Source organism: Filicampus tigris, chromosome 10, assembly GCF_054856515.1.
Source record: "Filicampus tigris isolate MCC_2025a chromosome 10, RoL_Ftig_1.0, whole genome shotgun sequence".
Taxonomy (NCBI): Eukaryota; Metazoa; Chordata; class Actinopteri; order Syngnathiformes; family Syngnathidae; genus Filicampus; species Filicampus tigris.
This window is the reverse complement of record NC_141226.1, coordinates 1,641,663-1,658,213: the sequence shown is the minus strand read 5'-3', so window position 1 is coordinate 1,658,213 and position 16,551 is coordinate 1,641,663. Positions and strand designations below refer to the sequence as shown.

Sequence of the window (16,551 nt, the reverse complement as noted above, 5' to 3'; positions counted from 1 at the left end):
TGATCACGGGTCACCAACATGGTGCCCCCTGGCACCAGGTAACCCCAATGACCGCATGAGTAGCCTGCAGGCCTATTCCAAAAAGAGTTCACCAGTAATGGCATTGTGATTTTCTAGGAATGTTGTATAAGTGATCCTTTGAAAATGTGAACAATTGTAAAGATTTATAGAAATAAAGTGTTGTATGTCACTGTTTCCCAATTATTGTGAGAAATCATTAACACATGATCAGTGTCTTCAGATAAATTAATGGCATTATTGATAACTAGAGCTGTCACTAACAAATCTTTTGAGAATGGATTAGGATGTGGTTACTTCGCCTCCCGTTTTGAGGCAGAAATGTTGATGTAGTAAACAATGGCAAGCACTTTGTGAGTCCTCCCTGTAAGACATGCTCCGCAAATAAAATGTACTTACTAATCACTACTGAAATGTGTGAAAAAGCAGTCAATCGTTTTCATTACTTCACTGTTGAGGAAAGACCAAACTTCAGGATTCCCCAGAATCAGAATGAAACTTAAATTTATTGGTTTACAAAGTACACTAAAGTTCTGAATTCATATACATTATAATTTATAGAATGACTCAAGTTATGTGTGCATCATAATGCAGCTTTAACATTAAGACTTAACAGGTATACATGCAACTTTAAATAAACAAAACATACAAAATACATCATACCAGCATTGGAATAAAACAAAAACACAGTAATTAAGAACAGGTTAGACAAGCAATAAACAGAGAGGGGATGATGCATTGATGATGTCTACCCACATTAGATTATTCAATTTGACACTTTTGTAATATTTACAGGGAAAGCAGAGTTAGACTTTTTTGGAATGCTATGAGTCGTCTGACACACACAAGGAGTGGACACAAAATACTGGAGTAGAGGGGTCAGGGGTCAGAGTAACATTGTGGTCCCGCACACTGAAGCATCAATACCAACCCGAGCCAAAATTCAAGGTCAGTTTCGGTTCAGAAATATTTCAACAAAATGCATAATCCTCACCCAAATCCACTGATGTGAAGCATCAGATCAGGTCTGGCAGAAGGGACCATCAATGGAAATAATAAACACAACTAAAGTACGTACATCAAAACAAAAGATGTTACACGATCATTACAATTCTTTGTTGCTTTTTGTTGTGGCCGATGTTTTGTTTCAAGCTGAAGTCTGTTGGTGTGTTTGTGCTGAGGTAACTCGCGGTCCGTTACTTATGTTCCAGTCGTAACAGCTGCTCTTTACCATTGATGGTTAGTGACCTCAGATGGCCGTCCTCCTCCACCTCAACCCGCTCTTGACCGTTCTCGATGATCCTGGAAAAGGACAACATACCACACAATCCCGTTTAGACACACGGCGCAAGCATAAGTGTTGGTATCCTTTCAAGAAAAAAATAAATAAACAAACACACAATCAGCAGCACTGTGATTAGACTGTTATTTACTGAACTGCATATTTCTGGGGAAAAAAACCCTCCACTCATACGGGAAAAAAACACCTGGTATGAGGTTCATTTTTATGTCATGTGTACAGAAACCGCTTGTCCTCTGAGCCCTACATGTATTTTTTATATTCTACTCACTGCATCTTTGGGTTTAGAGTTTGTCCCGTAGGACAAATGTGTCTTTTCTGGTCACAGTAAATGTATAGCTCTCTGGAGAAATGCTTTAAAGCTTATTATGTTGAGCAACACATGCAACAAAAGCACCGTGCTTGCCCCTTTCCTGATTTTTTTTTTTGGCACACTTACATGTTTCCCCATCATCAAACACATATAAATATTAGTCAAAGACAACACAAGTATACACAAATGCAGTTTTTAAATGAAGGCTTTTTATTAAGAGAGAAAAAAAATCCAGACCTACTGTATATGTATCACTCACTCACTCACTCACTCACTCACTCACAGCGCATTTATTTTGTCAGAGACCTGCGCCAGACTCTACCATGTGACTGTTTCACCAATCAAACATAGCCGTATGGCAGTCTCGTCACGTGATCAGATTCAACTTCAGCTGCGGGAAAGAGTTGTTTTTGGATGAAACAGATCGAAAATGTCACGCAGAAATGCCAACTATGCAGACACAGAAGAGGAGGTACACTCCTGGCTCCACATCAAAAGCATGTTCTTATTCTTTAATTAAATGTAATTCATGTTAATGATTGGATGGACTTTAATTTGCCTGAAGATTATTATTTTGTATTTTCGTCTTGGATACAGTTACTCAGTACTTGAGTAGTTTTTTCACAAATTACTTTTTAACTTTTACTCTAGTAATTATTTGGATGACTAATTTTACTTCTACTTGAGTCATATTATTCTGAAGTAACAGTAGTTTTACTTGAGTACAATTTTTGGCTACTCCATCCACCTCTGTGTATATGTCCCTGTGTGGAAAAGTATTTGCCCCTAAACCGAATAACTGGTTGCAAAAACCAAAATCAAGCGTTTTCTATAACTGGCAATGAAAGTTTCACATTTCTATGGAGATATTTTGGCAAAAACTTCCTTGCAAAATTGCTTTAACTCAGAAACACTGGAGGGTTTTTGAACATGAACGGCCTTTTAAAGGTTATTATACTGATATGTTTTCAAACGTTATTGTGATGCAGAATACCTCAAGCACTTCAGCTTGAGGTCACAAAACTGATGTCTGAACATTCTCCCTCAGGATTTTCTAGTAAGGAACAGAATTCACAGTTCCAAACACAGAAAGTCATCCCGGCCCCTGAAAAAGCAAAGCAGCCACAGGCCATCACACTACCACCACCGTGTTTGACTGTTGGTATGATGTTCTTTTTCTGAAATGCTGTGTTACATTTATGCCAGATGCAATGAGAGACATACCTTCCAAAAAAGTTCAACTTTCGTTTTGTCAGCCCATTGAATATTCTCCCAAAAGTCTGGGCCATCATTCAGATGTGTTTTACAAAAGTAAGACTAGCCTTTATGTTCTTTCTGGTCAGCAGTGGTTTTCGCCTTGGAACTCTGCCATGGATGTCATTTTTGCTCAGTATCTTCCTCCCTGTAGAGTCATGAAGACCGACTGAAATGCGAAGGTTCACCACTATTCCATGCTTTCTCAGTTTGTGGATGATGGTTCTGACCTTGAGTCCAAAAGGAATGACTTTTCCATACTGATAGGTTTCAACTAATTTATTTCTCATCTGTTCTTGAATTTCTTTGGATCGTGGCATTTTGTTACTTCTATTTGAGATCGTTTGGCCGACCTCATTTTTGACGCTGATTTGAAACATCTTTACTTTTTTCCTAGCATATCAACATTTTTTAGATATTGTCATTTTTTGTTTTTAAGATTGACCCATAAAAGCTTGCACAAAATGGATTTTATCATGCGTTGAAAGTTATAGCAGAACGTTTCAGAAAAAAATTCCACCTGTTACTGAACCCAATTCTTTATTCATAAATATGACACAATATAGCACTATATTACATATTATATTATTGTTATATTATTATTATTATCATTATAAAAACTTGATGTGCTAGACAAAAAAAGGGCTGATTCAGAATCAGCACAAAATAAAAATATTCAAGAAAAACTTTACTTGCATCTCTAATTTAAAAACAAGAAAAAAATTGTTGACCAGTGTATGTAACGATATACAAATGTATGCATCCTGATATGAACCTTAGGATGCGGTAATTATCACTGTATTGTGGGGAGGCTGGCAATATAAAAAAGCTCACGATACTATATAAAAACGCACAATATTGTTAATAAAAAGCTCAAGATATTGATTAAAAAAAAGGACAATATTGTGTTTGTGTACATAAGAGCAATGACAAAACAATAGGCCTGGCCAGTCATTTTATTAGTTATTAGTTCTTGACGACAACGATATTGTGGCAATTTTAATATCATTCGTGATTTTTGGGACATGTATTGAACATTTGAGCATTCCTAATCTTTGGGACATGTATTGAACATTTGTATAGAACAGAAAACATGTAAAATAATCAAAATGAAGTACTTAATTATACATGCTTTCCTGGGAATGTAAAGTCACTAATGACTGTGAAGAGTCATTAGTACTTGTTCATACACACATAATGTAAATGACATAAAAATAATATTTAATAAAAAAAATATTGAGTCAGCCTACAATGGGAAAATGGTTGAATCTGGTGGAAATAACTAAAAATGTCAAACATCACTATGTTTCTTCTAAATGAAATGCTCATATTAGAAAATGTTTTTTTTTCCCCCAACTAGAATGGCAAAGGGGTTCAAACTGCAGTTTTAATGGCAGTCAATGAGGCATTTTGGGCCACCAAGGCATCCAGAGGGAGTATTTAAAACTGCACAAAAACATTAACGCAGTCAAATACATTTTTATTGTTAATCTTTGACATATGCAAAACTCTAATCACCAAAGCCACAACACTAATATTTTTTAGATGGAAAATAAGCTTTAGTTATTAGTTGATTTTTTTGGTCATTAAAAAACGTAATGATCAAATATAACTAACTTTTAAGGGTTAATATCCTTAAAAAAGCCCTTATTTAGATGATTTAGCACAAAGGTGTTCAAGGGGTAGTAAAGGAGGATTGTGCCCTTAAACCTGTTTGATGACGTACCTTGAGACAACAAATTTGATGATACACAGAATTTAAAAAAATGAATGCATTACACATGGATTTAACTGAATGAGTGTTTACCTTTTAGTAGTGATCTTCCTGCCATTGATGATTTTGGTGGAAGTAGACACGGATCGAAAGTTACCCATGCCTCCTCCACCACCTCCCCCAAAGGAGCTGCTGGAGAAAGAAGTGAAGCCCCCACCTCCTAGACTACCCAGGGTTGTCATGTGACCCATATGACCCATGTGACCCATGGTGTTCATGGAGCCAAATGAACCGAAGCCTGGGGGAAAAACAATTCAAAACATTAAAAACTATTCTATGCTATAATCATGGAGGGAATTCTAGTGTGCTTTGTTGGTGGTTTCTTACCCGGATCAAAAGGTGAGAAGCCAGCACCAAAAGGAGGAAAACCTACAAAGCCCCCCAAAAATGAGCCCCCTGTTCGGCTTCGACTTGCCCGACTTTGGTGGCGTCGTCCGTTGCCAAAAAAAGGATCATCACTAAATGGATCTGCACCTTGAAGAACAAGAGGAGAAACAGTGAGCAAAAAAGTTTTATATCAATATAAGGAATGAGGAAAACCAAAGACAAATGGACTTACCGAAAAGGTCTGCAAATGGATCCCTGCCTCCAAAGAACTCCCTAAAGACATCTTCTGGGTTGCGGAATGTGAAGGGTTCTTGGAAATGATCTCCATTGTGGAAGTGACTCCCTGTAACACATTTATTTAAAGCGAAAGTCAACCCAAGCATATTTTTTTCAAGAATATGTTCCCAGCAGGCCCACTAGTTGAAACACAGAATTCAGATTAATTTTGCGTTTGTGGAATAAAAGTTAAGTAGCAAAATGCACTTGTTTTTAGCCATTTCTGGGGGTGGCCATTTTGTCTTCTGTCGACATCACAACTGCTTACAACGACCGATCACAGCTGACCTGTTTTCTGAATCTGAGCCGTGATTGGTCGTTGTGAGCAGTTGTGATGTCATTTTCAGTCGACAGAAGACCAGAGATGGCTAAAAACGAGTGGATTAACACTTATTCCACAAACGCAATATTTATATAATATATAATATTGATCAGAATGCCCTGTTTCAACTAGTGCGCTTGCATAAAACATATTCTTGAAAAAAATATGTTTGCGTTGACTTCCGCTTTAAATCATTTGTTATATATATTTTTTAAATATCTATTATATAAACTAAACGACAGTCAGGACCGATCGCCCCATACTAAGGCGCATGGAGGCTACACTCTCGTCCACCGGGGCGAACCCCAATGTACAGAAGACAAGCCGCGGGGCAAGAAGTATGCCCACACCTGCTCGGCCCCTCTCACCTTGGGCAACTCCAGAGTAGAAGAGTGTTCATCCCCTCTTGAGAGGACTGGTACCAGAGCCCACAAGCTGTGTGTGGAAGTGAGCCCGACTATATGTAATCGGAAATTGTCTGCCAACACCAGCTCGGGCTCCTTCCCTGCCTGAGAGGTGACATTCCATGTCCCAAGAGCTAGTTTCTGCAGCTGAGGATCAGAGCGCCTTTTGCTGCGGCCTAGCTCACAAGACACCCAACCCCTCTGGCCCCTTGCACAGGTGGTGAGCCCATGGGAAGGGGGACCCACATTGCCTTTTCGGGTTGAGCCCGGCCAGGCCCCATGGGTACAGGCCTGGCCACCAGGCGCTCGCCAATGAGCCCACCTCCAGGCCTGGCTCCAGAGGGAGGCCCCGGTGACCCGCGTTCGGGCAAGAGAAAACGTAGTCCATAAATTGTACTCATCATAAAGGGTATTTCGAGCCGTACTTTGTCTGGACCCTCACCTAGAACCTGTTTGCCATGGGTGATCCTGCCAAGGGCATAATCCCCAGACAATTTAGCTCCTAGGTTCATTGGGACAAGCAAACCCCTTCGCCACGGTAAGGTGATGGCTCATGGAGGGGTTATTCATTATATATATTTTTTAATTAATCGGCCGATTAATCGGTTATTGGAATTTTATCCAGCCACATAGAATCAGCATCCATTTCCAAAAATACCTAGCGGTCGGGCACTGATGTATACACACGGTATATTCTCGTCTCATCCTTAGCTTCACACCAATTGTTGAGCTTGTCATCTTTTGGAATATGTTGCAAGAAAAACAAGTCAAAGAAAAAGCAAAACAGCTTGTAATGTTCTACCAGGCACGGTGAGTTGATGCATCATAAGTTACAACTCAAAGCGTAAAACTTTGAAAGGCATAATTTCCACGAATTCTGCTACCGCAGGGGTGTTTGACTCACTCCATTTCGCTTTCATCAAAGTGAAATTTTGTTTAGCTTTAGTCTGGGTTATCAGAACATTTTTTGTGTGTGTTTTTGTACAAAATGATCACATTACCTCTCCCTCGAGCACCTCCTGTCAGTCCTTCTTTGCCATATAGATCATATGTGCTCCTCTTGTTGACTGAGAGGGGGAAAAAAAACACAGCTCAATTAGAAAACTATCTGTTCAACGCAGAACAAAACCAAAACCAATGACAATAATGAAGTCGATCAATTTTCACACATTGGCAAGTTTCAAGTGGCAAATATGTTACAAACCATCAGACAGAACTTCATAAGCCTCTGACAGCTCCTTGAATTTCTTCTCAGCCTCTTCTTTGTTTTCTGGGTTTTTATCGGGGTGCCACCTTAGGGCCAGTTTTCGGTATCTGCAAAAGGTCAATGGGAAAATAAGTCTAAGGTAGTTAGTTTGCTACCAAGATAACATTTAGATTTAAGCAAAGAGTCGTTGAGAAGTGTGTCATGTTCCAACAATAAAAATAATGAAAATTTGCCTTGGATCTGGATAGCGGCTTCAGGAGGTTCTCTACAGGGGGCACTCTGTGCTTTCGAATGCCTATGCAATAAATATACTACTTTGGTCTGTTTCATGTTATTTCAGTGACCATTGTTTATTCCTTTAAAAGGAATTTTTGAAACCGCTCAGGATATTGATGGTAAATGGCAATGATTAAAATCAGCGGCATGAAATACTCTTGTTCTGAATGATTAATGAATATGTCTGCTACTTCAAATTCTTCACTGCAGTTTTTGGCAGTTTCTCAAGGTCAAAGCACGCGCCACGCTGCACAACATGAAATTAATTGATCATAAATTAACTAAATGGTCACTCCGTGTGATGTGTGAAGTTACATGTTCAGAGTGGCCCACTTGGGATGGTTTTTAGACGGAGCTGAAGGTGAGTTACATTATTACGTTGCTACACATAACTTGCTTTATCTTGCTAAGGCAACCCACAGCATTTCTCTGAGTCCCTCATTCTGCCTCCACCTCTTTTTTGTTTTTTGGTGCTGATGATAAAGCTGTGAGTGTGTGCCTGCCACGATTATCGCATCAAATTGTCAATGTACGGTATGTTCCAATTTATTGTTGTTCTGTCAGCGACAATTGACAGAATTTTTTTTTTACTCCTCCTTCAAAATGCATTGAAAAGAAAAAAAAGAAAAATAACAATAACATGCCAGCGGATACTAGTTAGCCTCAGTAGCCCACGGGTCTGCTCTAAACACAGTGAACCAGTGGTGGGGCAATGTGACTTGCTAAGAGGAATTAAACAGAAGAATGTTAATATTTCTTTTTTTATTTAAACTTAACATGGTACACGTTTCTTCTGTATCAAATATGTGTTCAATGTAGAAAAATGCCGTTTTTTATTTACCCAAATATTTCAAAAAGGGCATTTTATAGCAGCAATTTTAATACCCTGACGCTAGTTTTGCTCACTATCACACTATCAGAATCTAATATCGGCCCATGCATAGTTGAAGTACATATTGCAGAACATTAATTATTTTAAAAATTATTTTGTCTCAGTACGTTTTTTTTAAAACAAAACCATTAGACAAAACCTCCCAACTTTCATGTTCTTTGACAAGCATCAACTACAAATCCAAAATTGTAAAACTTATCCACTAACGATTTCTTTATGTCGTCCGCAGATGCATCTCTTCGTACTCCTAGAATCTGATAGTAGTCCACCATAGTGAGTGGCTGAAGAGCACAATAGGCCTGGGGAACCTAAAAAGGAAAATGAAATGATATATGTCAGGAGAAAAAAAAAACAACCACAGACTAGTGTGTCAATTGTACGTTGGGATGTAAAACATCCAATAACTATTGGCTATTAGAAAACCAGTTGTTTGCTTTCAAAGCAGCTTGTCGCAAATGTGGCTAATGTCTGCACACTGTGACGCGTCACCTGTAACCAGAGCTGGGCACCAGGGTTATTATAGTTTTGGATTTTTCATTTTAGCTTAGTTTTTATTTCGTTTTGACTTTTTATTTCTAATTGAGTTAGTTTGAATTAGTTTTTAGAATAGATTTGTTCATTTTTATTAGTTTTAGTTTTGGGGAAGATGCTTAGTTTTAGTTTAGTTTTTATTAGTTTTAGTTTTTTTAGAATTTGATGTATTTGTCAGGTGCAGCCTTTTTTTACAGTACAAGTTATTTATCCAAATAAAGATAACATTTGAAAAATGTATTAACTTACTAACAATGTACGAATAACCATCAACAAATAAAACATAACAGTCCACTTAAACTTAAGTGCAATATGGCCAAGAAAAGTGCTGTGTATTAATGCTGCTTCTAAAGTGAAAATGCAGATGAAACAAGCAACGTAAAACATAAAAACCTGGCAATTGAACAGGAACGTGCAGACTTGTAACATCAGAATATGTCAATAAATTTAAGTCTTTCCATATTGAAAGAGAGAGAGAGAGACAGAGGGAGAGAGAGGGAGAGAGAGAGAGAGACACAGAGAGAGAGAGAGAGAGAGGTTTTTCCCCTCGAGCAATATGCCGCACGAGACCCGTCTCCGTGACAATGCATGTACAATGGGGCTCTGTCGTTTTCTCCCACCTTTCGCCATTATAATGTTGTTTTAGTTTTGTTTTATACCCATCAGACCTAATTGTAAACGCGTTACGTCACTTCAGACGTCGAGGTGCCGTATGGCTGTACAACTGTCGTAAAACCGGCAGCGCCGTGTTTTACATTCTAAATGATCACAAAAGCTTTCAAAGACGAAAACGAATTGTATTTTCGCTACGATTATCGTTCGTTTTAGTTAGTCTTGTGAGCAGACAATGTCGTTTTAGTTAGTTATCATTTTTCCAAAAACATTTTTGTTTTTTTATTTTATTTTGTAAACGAAATTTTTTTTTTTATTTTAGTTTTCGTTATTTCGTTTGTTTCCGTTTACGATAACCTTGCTGGGCACTTGACCCTTTTTTGCTGGTCCGGTCGCGAGCCTCCACCCTTGACCTGGGTACCATTCCGGCCTCAACTTGTTCCCCCCCCCCCCCCCCAAAAGAAAAAGCGCCGTGCATGACGCCGCCGCGCGAAAGCTGCTAACGGCTGAGCTTTATTTAAAGATCGATAGCTGGCTAATTTACTTTTGGCATGTTGAAAAGATGACAAAATAAAAATAATTTTAAAGAGTGAAGAAACCGGACAATAATAACCCAGTTTCAAACTCAAAACAATTTAATGGGTCTGTGAGTTTTTTTTTTAAGAAAAACAGAATCGGCAGGATGACAATCTCCCCTACGTCTTTTGCCTGCGGTAAACAACAGTAAAAAATACGTTGGCTAAGAGAGCCATCTCCCTTTACTGCACACTGGATATAGAGCTCAGAAACGCTGCAGGTGTCCATTTAAAGGTCAGGCTGCAAACATTGAAAACTTTTCTGTAGCCCTCTAGAACCCCCTTTGCAATGCATAACTGTCATTGAAATGTGATTAGGTCATTGGCAGACAGCAGATTAATCACTAAATACAATTCAGAAGGTGTCGTCTGCCGTTTGAATCTCGCGCCCCCTCATCTTCGGCTTTTTCCAGAGATGTGACGTCACGGTAGCTGGAGGATTCGGTCCCTACTAATCAGGAACAGTCTGATAACGCCCCCTTCTGTCGGTTCGTGTGTTTCAAAATCCTCTCATTCCAAAACATCGCTCGCCATTGAATGTGCTGTGTTTGTAGCGCATGGAAATTGTACAGTCTATGGTGTAGCGAGCGGTCTAGTTATATCTACGTCACTTCCGGTGGCTAGAGCCACGATTCCTCGAGCTTACATGAGGTTCGGAAACACTCGGAATGAGTAAGTAGAACCTATTTTCTAATCGATCTGTGGTTGACAACTTGCAGGAAGTGACTTGTATGTATTATAAAACCTATAACCAATATGAGAATATGAATTTTAAAAAATATTTGCACCCTGACCTTTAAAGACAAGCAGGCAGATGTATATTAATTAGGAAGTTTAATCCTCTTCACCACACACAGCACGTGTGTCCAGAAAGAGTTAGTGGTTTTCTGAAAATTGGGAATTATACACAAACAGTGTATAAGTTACAAGGACTATGTAGCACAGCGGCTACAACGAAAACAAAGTGGAGCAGCAGCTAAAAATAGAAACAATTAGCACGTTCATGCGTCGCTCCTAATAGCAACAAAGTAAACAACCATTCGTGAAAACACGGTATAAATTTACCAAAGGGATGGTTGGGCCGGGATGGCCATGTTTTCACTAACAAAATAATTTAATATATTTTTTGATCAGGAAAATGAAAAGAGTTGTCATTTTCTATTTTATCCATTCATTTTGGAGAAATTGGGAAATAAGTGACTCCATGAATAACACCCCTTGTTAACGAGGAGAATGACCGCACCCCCTACGGTTCTATCCTTGTTCGGTTGGAGTCTCCGGAGGAACCGATTCCAAACTCTCCACTGGAAACCATTGTAAGTTCATTGCTTATAACTTCCAAAAACGGTGATCAATTGGCACCAAAATTTATGTGGACATCCCTATTAATTACCACTTCAACATATCGAAAGGATTAACCTCTCCGTGACTGATTTATATGAGAATGAGGAAATATGGAAGTGAGCAGAGCTACATAAATTTATGCTGGGACGAGTGCACACTGCTTCTTTGCTAAATAAACAAAAAACAACACTGATCTTTGCTGATCAGTTAGGGCGGGCTTGGCTTTTAACACCAGTCAGGATATCTACAGAGACTGAAGTGGGAATGAGTGGACGTGCACATTTATTTTGATGAAGAATGGCCCCAGTTTTTCGATCTACAACACGCTGTCCAATTTGGAACGTAACAGCCGAAATGGTGCATTCCAATGCGGCCACACTCGGCTTTGGAGTTGAATGCACACGTTCAAGACACCCCCGATGTTCGATGAGGTCTTACCTCACTCTGACGGCGCTTCACTCTCGCGGCTGCAAGCAGTGTCAGACAACTCACATGACTGCTTGGGAGGCTACCCCGCGACATGAAGACGCAGGCTCATGGTCACCTTCACACGCTGCGCGGACACATGTTGTTGTGCTAACGACTTTTGTTGTAACAGCCTGAAGCTAGTTGTTGCTATTAGCTGTACCGTTATTCTACTGTTAGCCGGGGAGGGAAGGGGGGATGAGGAAATAAAGATCCATGCTTGCCTGATTGCTTGCCCGTTGCCTGTCGCCGTCTGCCTCCTGAGAGTTGACACGAGTTTAGCGTAGCTAAATGTCCGAAATATAAGCGGGGTTCATGTGCGCATTCATGCTCTTGTCTGCTTCAGCCTGTGTAAGTGGAGAAGCGATTGCCACGATATTTTGGATTTTGTGGAGGTGATCATAATGAGATCAAGTTTTATGTCAATAACTCCAAACAATTTTGCAGAACACCTTTATACTTTCAAAGGTTGAAGTGGACAAGAGTAGTAATGTACATTTGCATTTTGGTGGCGATCAGTCGCTGTTTTAGACAACAGAGCTGACAAAGCAAGCGAATATTAACACGCTTGGCTCCCTCCCGTGACGTAGACCGCTGAGACCGAAAAAATAACATGTCCAGCCCCAAATAGGGGCGGCAATTTGTCGTATATCTAATCACAAAAAAAGCCTTTAAATCACTACAGAGTATTTTGGGCGGAGCATTTTAGTACTGATGTCATTTTTACATGCAAACCTTTTATATCATCCAAGTGTCTCTTTAAGATCACATAACTAGTGTACATGTATCCATCCATCCATTACCTATACTGCTTATCTTAAAAAGGGTCGCGGGCGTTCTGGAGCCTATCCCAGCGGGGAACACCCTGAATTGGTTGCCAGCCAATCGCAGGGCACATAGAGACAAACAAACGTCCGCACTCACAATCACAACTAGGGGCAATTTCGAGTGTCCAATCAACCTACCATGCATGTTTATGGTATGTGGGAGGAAACCGGAGTGCCTGGAGAAAACCCACGCAGGCATGGGGAGAACATGCATACTCCACACAAGGAGCCAGGATCGAACCCACGACCTCTGCACTATGAGGCGGACGCGCTAACCATTCGACCACCCAACTAGTGTACACTCAAACAAATTATTGGATAACGGTATGTGGTGTAATCAATGGTATTAGACTGATTACACTCAATGGTATTAGACTGATTACACGACATACCCGTGTGTAATCAGTGGTATTACACTGATTACACACTGGAACCTCTAGAGGGCAGCATAACAAAAAAGAACAAAAAATTATGTATAGACTTACATCGATTTTTGGGAATATTTATGTCATTTAACTCTCTGTGCCGTTATTCCATAATGATGTGACAATTTGATCTGCAATAAGTACTGGTGTACCACTGCCAACTACGAGAGCAATCAGAATGAGAAAAAGGTGTTAACTACAGCAACCAGAATGAGAACAAATGTATTTGATATGTGACGTGTGACGAAGTGTCACCCAGTGAGGGGAAAAAAAAGACGTCGTCATGACAACACCTTCTCATTCTCATACATTGCCCAACGTATTCAAAATAAAGTTGAATAAGAAAACTGCAATTTCCCGAAAAGTGCATTTTCCCACTCATTCGTCGCTGTGATCTGTAGGCTTGTGACTTTATTCATGTTTGGGTGTATGCTGGCGTCACACTAAAAACCGTTTGTGCAACATGCCTCGGGAATACAGGCTAGTTATGAATCATGCGGACTAAAAGTAACCGGTCATCCAGGATATCACATTTGACTTGCTCGCTAAAGTGCTGAGTGTGTGTGTGTGTGAGTGAGTGCGTGCGTTTATATTTGTTGGTTTAACTCGGCAACTGTTTTCTGAGTGTGTGTGTTTAAGCTTTTGTTTAGTGTGCTTGCGTGGTCGCCAAGTCTTCCTCGTAATCCATATGGCTCGTGGTGCAACAGAATTGCTCTTCACGGTGACCGTTTTGGCACATCTAACAATGTTATTCCCACCGATGTCAGTCTTGTCAACCCCAAACCATTTACAGACTGTACGGACGACGTGGACTCGCGCCTTGCTATTATTCCCCGCTGGACGCTCCTTCATACTTGAAGCTTGGCTGCAGTGCGGACAGAGTCACGTGACTGGGTCCTGCCCGCTGATTCGGCGAATGATTATCACTTCCTCTTCCTCTGCAGTCAATGCGCACTGATTTTTCAGCATTTCTTCATACTTTGCGGCCATCGACTGACTCGAGTCAGAGGCAGTATTAATACTCAATGTAAAATTACACATCGTGAAAGCAAGATTGACGATGATATCGATAACAATATATCTCACCCACCACTACCTCTGGCCTTGCTTTTTTAAAATTTGTCCCCCCGCACACCCTGCCTCAAAAACGGGCGTCCGGCCGGGTCGGAGGGTCCGACCGGTCCGTCCCCGGGACGAACTGCCCAGCTCTGCCAATAAGGTCTGTGCCTTCGTATCAGTCAAAGGAGACTTTAATCTTTCGCTCATCTCTCATCTCAACAGATAAGCTTCATAATACATGTGCAACTGGGAGATTTCGCATGGAGTAACTTTTGTCTTATTAGTAATGATTATATTATTTTAGGGCTGGACAATATATGGAAAAAATATTTATATTGCGATCATGGTCTATGCAATATGCATATCGCAAAGACATGCAATAATTTTCTTATGGAATTGTATGCTTTTATCTGACTTTGACCAGGCAGGTGCAAACTTAAATGCACATCGCCACACAATAGTTGGACGTTATCTATGGAATTACAATTAAATAGCTAGTGTACATTGAGCTTGCTTATTTTGCTGCATGAAAAAATAAACTTTTCATTAGATAATAAAAATGTAATTTCTTTAGTTACATGTTAAAAACCGCAATATTGATATCGCTACAGTTAACATCCATATAGCAGATCACGTTTTTCAAATATCGTGCAGCCCTAATATTATTCTATCTGGGCAGTCCGTCCCGGGGCCGGACCGGCTGGGCACCCATTTTCGGGGGGGGGGGGGGGTGCTGGGGGCCTTATTTTTACGAATAAGGGCGGGGGTCGACTGTGAATTTTCTCTTCGTTCTATTCCGTTTTAGTCAGCAAAAATGCCGTCATGTTAAAAGGCACTGTTAGGAAAGGATCTATTCAGGTACATAGATGTACATTTACACTTTAAAATCTTTCTTTAAATGCAGTAAATGTAATGTAATTGACACAGCAAGAGAATGAATCGGTTCTAAATTGCCTTACCTAGATAAATTAAGGTTTAAAAAAATTTACATTTAAAACATTTACATCCAGAGCAGATCATTGTTTTACCCCAATTGTTATACTGTCTAATGTCTGTGTTATTTCAGCACATACAAAATAAAGCATTTTATCTGTAACATGGAGTTTGGCATCTTAATTCAATCGCTGAACTTTACACATGCACGTGTTTCTGCTTTTTTTTTCTGCGCACATGTAAACACAAAATACTAACATTGGGATGGCTTAGCAATATAAAATACCGTAAGTAAATAGACACCAAATTCGCTGTACTGTGCAGTATACTGAAAAATTCGCTGTGGTTATTTTGGAGTAAACAAATTAAAGGTAACGTTTGCTTGGTGCGACCGCATCAACCTGACGAATACATCAAAGGACAAAGGTCCTCCCCTGTTTATAATCTACCTGCGGGATGATCAAATCTACCTATTCCATAAAACATGACCAAAATTAATTCGCAAAGTGGTCGAGGCCGGTTAGCTTCTGAGCTACTTGATGTGTGGTGCTCCAAAGCTAGCTTAGCGCTGCACGCTTGTAAACATCACATACACTCACTGTTCAAGTGGTCTTACCTCAAACAGATATGGCGATGTATGACGTCAGACGTTACGTGGAGTGGAATTTATACAAAACTGCTTGTGAGGCCTTCCTTGAGCCTAAACAGGTTTAGTCTTGCCACAGTGTGCAGTTTCTTGGATTAGCCGCATCGTCCTGATACTGCGTCTTCTTCACCTGAATCTGCTGTGCGGTTGCTTTTTTTCCCTACTCACGCACACTGTGCCACTAACTGGACACAAAATGTATTGCAAGGGCCGAGCAATGCAAACCAAAATGGTAATGAAACTAACGTGTTTCACACTGCTCCTTTTATAATACACACATTTGAGTTAGTTTCTTTTCCAATTTTAAAAGCAAGACGGCATGTGCAAATTGGATGCATTCAACCATCCAACAGAGCTATTATTAAACCTCACATGCGTCCCTTCATTGTCGGAACGGTTGGTCTGAGACCTGAGTTTACTTGGCAAGTGGCCAGGTTCAATCCTTGAATGGCAGTAAATTACAAATTTAACTTTACATAGTGGTTACATTGTAATATGTGTTGGGGTAAATTACATAATTAAGAAACATTGAATGAAGGGAACAATGTGTCAATCTGTACTAGTTATTCTGAGCATTTGGTCAAGCCGATGACTTTGAAATACTTTTGGGCGCAGACAGACCACATACTGTGCGACAGGGGCCACGAACGTGGTGCCCACGTGCCCCAGGTAGAGACCCCACCCACCCCACCACCCTCAATGCGCATATAGTAGCCTTTTCCAATAATAGCTCACTATGTGATGGGACATTGTGGTTTTCTTTTCGAGAAA

General features: G+C 40.1%; 1 protein-coding gene across 1 annotated transcript; it reads right to left on the bottom strand.

The window, feature by feature from the left end:
* Positions 1-505: 505 nt before the first annotated feature.
* On the bottom strand, positions 506-15,933 carry dnajb6a (DnaJ heat shock protein family (Hsp40) member B6a). Its single transcript, XM_086042802.1, has 8 exons — positions 15,751-15,933; positions 8,571-8,671; positions 7,193-7,302; positions 6,990-7,055; positions 5,219-5,329; positions 4,987-5,133; positions 4,693-4,897; positions 506-1,320 (listed from the first exon to the last, which is right to left on the bottom strand). Exons 2-8 carry the CDS (start codon positions 8,633-8,635, stop codon positions 1,215-1,217), a joined length of 810 nt encoding a protein of 269 aa, XP_085898928.1. The 5' UTR covers positions 8,636-8,671; positions 15,751-15,933; the 3' UTR covers positions 506-1,214.
* Positions 15,934-16,551: the final 618 nt, after the last annotated feature.